General features: G+C 34.5%; 1 protein-coding gene across 2 annotated transcripts; it reads right to left on the bottom strand.

Moving 5' to 3' along the window:
• Nucleotides 1–982: 982 nt before the first annotated feature.
• Nucleotides 983–4,905, bottom strand: rps21 (ribosomal protein S21). 2 transcript variants are annotated; one of them, XM_051880214.1, is made up of 6 exons: nt 4,827–4,905; nt 4,421–4,505; nt 4,148–4,211; nt 3,653–3,724; nt 3,440–3,505; nt 983–1,045 (listed from the first exon to the last, which is right to left on the bottom strand). In XM_051880214.1, exons 2-5 carry the CDS (start codon nt 4,468–4,470, stop codon nt 3,446–3,448), a joined length of 246 nt encoding a protein of 81 aa, XP_051736174.1. In that variant the 5' UTR covers nt 4,471–4,505; nt 4,827–4,905; the 3' UTR covers nt 983–1,045; nt 3,440–3,445. The 2 variants fall into 2 exon arrangements, with proteins under 2 accessions (XP_051736174.1, XP_051736173.1); XM_051880213.1 differs by having other exon boundaries at nt 3,450–3,505.
• Nucleotides 4,906–6,847: the final 1,942 nt, after the last annotated feature.

Here is a 6,847-nt window from a genome sequence, read left to right as displayed (position 1 = left end):
GTGAAATCTAATCAAAAGTATACAAATATTAATCCCATTTCAGACAATACATTTGGAGATTTTATAATTCATAAGTCTTCCAATCAAAAGGGTTTTCAAGTATGGGATAACGTCTCTAAAAAAACCAAAACGCTTCTCTATTATGTTTGGTAATCAATTTGCAATTTCCAACTTAAGTTTGTTAAGATGGGACATTAAAAAAAAAGATATTTACATTGGGAAAAGACGTAACTTAACTCTCATCTATATCATATTTATTATTATTAAATGCTGTTAAGGTCTTATAAGACCAAAAAACGTTTTGAAATTTAAATGTGGCACAATGAAGCTTCACCTTTCTGGGCCGCCAAACGCCCCCTAGAGGAAGAACACTATGCGTCCCACACAAGCAGTTAAAAATATTGGCGCGCAGCACGAGATGCACGTAATGTGTTTGAGCTCACTATGACCTCTACTGGACGGAGGGTAATCGTTCTTTCTATTATCAGTGATGCCATATATTTTGTGTAAGCATTTTTGTTAAAAACAAAACAAAAAACTTATTTAAAAATTAAAAAATAATGTGTACTAAGGGGTTGTTCTTTTAGTGCATATCTTTGGATGCTTTATATATTAAACTGATCATCTTTTAGCACTCCCATCTGGCTATTATTTCTACTTAAGTTAAAACTTATCAGAAAGCTTGCTTTGACTGTACCACTCGTAAATCATTTGCCTTTTCCAATGCTCATTCACAGACACATTGGGCAACAGTCAATCTTTGGATCCGGTCATAATACAAATTATGATAGTCATAAAATACAGAACAAATATTCTCATAGCGCCAACATTTTCTCCCTTTTCCCATGGTTAATTAAAAAATTCCCTTCTAATTTAATCATAGTAATCCTCAAATAGTTAATCATTTTAATTATTCACATCACTTAAGGAGCCTGGCAGTCTTTAACTAATGCACCCACACTATTGAAAACACAAACAAGAATCCAATTTTAATTTTTTATTTTACAAAGAAACTTCCAGAGTCCATCCTTAAATTTAGATGTTCCTGTAAAGAGAGAACAATCATTAGAATCATAATCAGCATCCGGCTGTAACAGTTTTACATAAGCACATATTTGCTGTCACTCTTAAAGGGATAGTTCACCCAAAAATTAAAGTAGTCTTTGACGTTTCAAAAAGTTCATAAAGAGATTGTAAAATGAATCCATATGAATTGAGCGTTTTTTTCTGAAGAGACACGATCGCTTTATATGATGAACAGATTGAATTTAGGCTTTTATTCAACTATTTCAACATTCATCAACGCACAAATCAGTAAGGGTAAACAGAAGCTCAAGCATGCATTCTTGTGAGTTACGCAGCACGTTTGAGCTTCTGCAAGAACCAATGAGGTTTGTTCTTGTGTGTTAAGGCCTGGGTATACTTCATTCTCCACGTTCCACTCCGTCTTGCGCACAGTTTGAGCATGCAAGCCTTTCAAAGTATACTCCCTTTGGCTGTGAGCGCGGAAAGAAGCATTTGGCACTCAAGTCACTCGCACACGTGCTGTTGTACACGCACCATCCGCGCAGATGCATGCGGACAGCGTGCGCAGACGTCTGCGGATCCTCCTGAAGGCACAGACAGTGCGCAGACCGCCACGGACGGTGAAGCATACTTTGAGCTTTACGCAGCACAAATGAGCTTCCGCAAGAACCAATGAAGTTTGTTCTTGCGTGTTAAGCAAGTACGGTTGAGCTTCTGTTTGTGCGTTGATGAATGTTTATATGTGAATAAAAGCCTAAATTCAGTTTGTTCATCATAAAGCGATCGAGTCTCTTCAGAAAATCTGGACTAAATCGCTCAATTCATATGGATTAGTTTTACGATCTCTTTATGAATTTTTTGAAGCATCAAAGTGTCAATTGTGTGGGCTGTCAATAGAGGGATAGAAATCTCTCAATTTCATCAAAAATAGGGCTGTGTGATATGACGATATATATCGTTACCACAAAATAAAATGTCTATCTTTAGAGATTTTGCTATATCGCATATATTGTAGTATGTAAATATATTGCACTATTGACACTTCAGAGTGATGAAACGCATGAATGAGAATATAAAGAGCGGGACATGCTTGATGTTAAAAGAGTTATAAGCGCAATATATCCTGAAAAGGAACTCGGTGCAGCACCCGTACTGACTGGCTCACTGCCAAAGTGCGCGCATGAAACCTGCCTCTCTCAGAAGGTGATCGCGAATTAGAGACGTGCTCGATGTTAAAGTGTATTAAGCACAATAAGTAGGGGTTGGCGATATACTGGTAAACAATTAGCTGGTTGAAATTCATCAACTGGTAGAGATTTTGGACCATCGTCTCTGTCGCGTGAGGTTGCTATGTTGCGCGGTCACGAAAGCTTATAATTTGCATGAGTTTTTAAGCATTGTTTTAAACAAGTGGTTTTAAACCGTTTGTGCAATTAGCAGCGAAAGACAACTCATTTCAGCATATGCACGCGCTCTCTGAGAGACATGAAGCTCATAGAGCGCGTGAGGACTGAACTGAGTACTTTTTGATGCCTAATTGGGCTTGAACGGTTTAATACACATACCTATGTGCCAAAGTGATCACATTTTTGCAAGTAAACAGAGCCATTTATGTCTTAAGTGAAGGTACAGTTGAGAAATTAATGGATCGGTGTTAATGGATGTCTTAAAAGGACAGCATCCAAATTTACCTGCTGTCATTATTAATGCTAATCAAACAACAAAAGAGAGAAAATCTCTCCCTGCTTGCTTTTGTAACTTTAATAAGAATACATGTATATTTAATTTACAAAGTAAAGACTATGCATTGTTTTTTATACCTTTGATTACTTTATACATTTTCTAGTGCTTGAAGTTTTCTCATTTAGGTCTATTTCGTCTGTCTTTGTTCTATTGTAGTTTGTTTTCTTTGCTCTTTCTTTATCAGTTTATTTGTCTTCAGTAAGCTTGAGAGTTTTTTTAGGCTAGCATTAATTATATTGGAATTTATGCTACTTTCAACTAATTTCAATGATATGGAAAATTGATTTCATAAAAATCTTATTTAAAGCAAAAATTACTCAAATCTTGATATAAGATTTGTCATATCGCCCAGCCCTAATCAAAAATATCTTCATTTGTGCTCTGTAGATGAACAAAAGTCTTATGGGTGTGGAACAACATGAGGGTGAGTAATTAATGACAATTTTCATTTTTGGGTGAACTAACCCTTTAAGAGAGCTCACTGAAGCTGCTTAAAGCACAAAACAAAAATGAGTTGCTGACTAGGAACAATTTCTTACTATTAGGAATTTCACACAATCACAATGGAGCAATGCTTTAAACACTAGTTGTTTCAGAGAGCATTTACAAACTGATAGGAAATTCATAAAGGGGTAAAACAAAAAAACAACAGTAGCAGTTGTCCACTGACAGGAGCTTACTTTGCCACAATGCTGTCGTTCTTTGCGAGCCTCAGGAGGGAGTCATCAGCTTCACCCTGTAGATGACAATGCAAATGCCTTGAGAACCACAGGTGTGACACCGTACATTTATACGAACACCAACATTTCCCACAAACTTAGTATCCTACATATGATGTAATGATGAAGTAGAACTGGCTTTAAGTGTGAGTGAACATACATACCATTCTACGGATGGCACCACAGATGGCGTAAGTCTTGAACTGCCCATTGAATCTGCCTGTTGCCCTATCCACCTGTAACAAACAGAGCAAGAGGCTTATTAATATTCACAACTGAGGTTTTGGTGGTTTGATTATAATAGACTAATCAGTCACAATATATACCAACAGTTTTGTCAAAGGAAACACACACATTGTCCTCCATTTTCTTTTCTGAAAATCTGGAGTAAATAGTGTAAAAATAAGATCATATTTGTGAAAATACCTCCTATAATTAACTGCATTTTACTTGTATGTATTATTAACATCAGTGAAGTTTCAATATACCAACCTTTTTGTCAATGGAAAAACATTGTTTTTAGCAAAATCTGGAGTAAATATCATTTAAAACAAGTTTCATATGTGTGTATATTTTACTTGCTGTAATTAAAAAGCATTTTGCTCGTATGTATTTTTAAATTGCATTTATAAAGGTATATATCTACTAGTTTTGTAAACCTCAGCAATGTTGATTTGGATGGAGGCATGGTCCTTGGCACCAATGATTCTGTTGCTAGCAGAGCTGGAAAAAAAAAAAATTAAAAAAAAACAGTGTTTAATATTGCTAAATTTGATACGATTTGTGTGCTTATCGTATTTATAACCAATATTTAACTGTGCTTATGTGACAAAGATAATCACAAACACAGCTAGTGTTGTGCGTACAAATAGTATTAAAATACAGATATTTGCTCAAAGATTGAATATTTCTCAAAGTTCATGTAATCTCACCATTTACGGGGGACGTACAGGTCCACGAATTCACCAGCGTCGTTCTGCATCTTGACTTTATTTGATGACTGTCAATCAGCTCAGTCTGCATCAAACAATGAAAAAAATAAATCAAACAAACAACCTTATTTAAAAGTTTGAGGCAGAGTTGAGTTTTATATTTTTAGACATTTATTTCAATCGGAGAGTGTCTGGAGAGCGGCCGCGATGAGCGCTGCTCTCCACATGTGTAGCGACTCAGCCCTGCTGCCACATTTATTCACGATAAAACGCGCAGAAAACGCGAATATCTGATACATGTTGTGTAGAACAGTTCCGTGTATAAATGGTATAAGACAAAATGGTGTAAAAGTTGGCTCAAACAGTCAAAAATATAATAGTAAGCTAGAGCTCATGGTTTTCTTACCGATTAACACAAATGGCCGACACGGAAAGGAAAGAGAAAGGGCCAGGAAGTGACGTAACAGGAAAGATAGAATAAGAGTGCATGCTCTTTATTCAACAGAAGAAATATTTATTCTCCTCAGTGCCGAAATGGGATACTTTACAAACAAACATTTGTAAAAGGAAATGCCGAATTGTGAGCTATAATCCTGAAACTGCGAGAATAGATAAAAGATTTTTAAAAAGTCGCAATTACCTTTTAATTTTTTTTATTCTGTGGCAGAAACAAGCTTACACATCTTTCAGACTAGTAGAAATAAAACATTCAAAACACATTTGAGTGTTTATTGCAGTTTCTTTCTTTATTTCTTTTTATTTTTTCATCTATTTATCCCCCCTCACGCATTGAGCCAGAAGTCAGAATTGAAATCTCCACTTCAGGGGCACAGATTTATTCTTATCTATAATCTATCTAGGTTTTTCTTTCTTTCTTTAACCCTTTCATGGATGGTGTCCGCTACAGTGGACAGATATTTGGAAGCCATTTTGAACCAATTACGTTGTGTCCCAACCACCAAGTGGTGAATACCCAAAGCTTGGTCTACGATTCCAATTAATTAGTGTCTTTGTATCTCTTTGTTGTTTTGAAATATTACATCATATAATCACAAAGTCAGAGGGAAGAGGAAATGCACCGAGTACCTCAGGAATAAGTTTTAAATCATTTTATTCTCAGAAAACCAGACAGATACAAGAAATATTTTGCAGCTAGGATGTAAGAAATACTTTTATCCAGATTTTAAAAACATTTTTTTTCTGTGACAGAAAACACATCTGTCCACTCCAGTGGACTTCATGTGCCAAAGGGTATATTATGCCTATTGGGCCTATATATGGGTTCCTCCTTATTTGCATGTTTTAGTTAAAATTATGATATAATTTACACTTGAATAGTTTTATTAAACAGCAATATTAAATAGTCTTCAGATTTTATTTCAATGCTTAAGCCTACAGTCTATATTTATTTATTAGGTCATATAACAATGTGGGCATATACAAGGACAGGGATGTGTGCATGATTGCTTTTGAGGGTGTGTGTGTATTTGTGCTCATGTATGATACTGATTTTAATTGTTTTAAATAAAAGTTCAATAAAGGTTTAATAAAATGAGTTTCGAGACATAGATTATGTTTTTCAAATATCCTCTCTATTGTTGTTATTTAACATACCAAGACTTCTGATGCAAAAGCCTCTAAATCTATACCTGTCAAAAATGAGGTGATGATACTGAGTGAATGTTCTCCACACATACTATATGTTCATCAAATACTTTCACTTCAAACCTGCTGAATCAAAAGTATTGGTACTTATATAGAAACCTATACATAGTAGTCTGATAAAAATGTTAATTTCAAAGAAAAATATCAGATGACTTATAGGCTTTTGCATCTGAAGTCTTCTTATTTGTATTCATACATTTGCTCTATAGTAAATGTTTTAAAAACATTTAAAAAAGCATGAGTTCTATTAAATCACTTTTTATACCATTGATGAATGGTGTCCACTACAGTGGACAGATATGTAACTCCTTCAAAATAAAATATATTGAGAAAAAAGTTTTTCACTTGTTTAAAAGTAAAAACAAACATTAAAAAAATATATATTACTTTGTGATTTAATAATTCATGCATGAAAGGGTTAAATATGGTGATTTTTTTTATGGCTGTTGACAGTGGCCTATTTTCTGATTTATGGAGTGATACATAGAGATATTCAAAATCCCCCTTGTCAGTCAGCAAAATGAAAATTTTTTAACCTGGCTTTATCCAATTTTCAGATTTCTGTTCTGAAAATGTTGCCTATCTAACATAACATTAAAAAAACTTGAAATGCAAAACATTTTCTTAATGTATTGTGATTAATCAACTGGGGAAAATATGGTGATATCGAATAATTAATTTTTTTACCTTTTTATATATTCTTGCCTTAAATAGCAAAATGCAACAATTCCATTTTTATGCTTCGCAAACTAGGCTATATAG

Source organism: Ctenopharyngodon idella, chromosome 22 (genome assembly GCF_019924925.1).
Source record: "Ctenopharyngodon idella isolate HZGC_01 chromosome 22, HZGC01, whole genome shotgun sequence".
NCBI lineage: Eukaryota > Metazoa > Chordata > Actinopteri > Cypriniformes > Xenocyprididae > Ctenopharyngodon > Ctenopharyngodon idella.
Note: the sequence above shows the minus strand (reverse complement) of the source record. Positions and strands in the feature narration are given on the sequence as shown.

Excerpts from the sequence above, each read along its gene's own strand:
- rps21 (XM_051880213.1), bottom strand. The coding sequence starts at position 4,470 with ATGCAGAACGACGCTGGTGAATTCGTGGACCTGTACGTCCCCCGTAAA. Across the intron at positions 4,212-4,420 it reads CTGTACGTCCCCCGTAAATG|CTCTGCTAGCAACAGAATCA; the intron begins GTGAGATTACAT and ends TTTTTTTTCCAG. Across the intron at positions 3,725-4,147 it reads TCCAAATCAACATTGCTGAG|GTGGATAGGGCAACAGGCAG; the intron begins GTTTACAAAACT and ends TGTTTGTTACAG.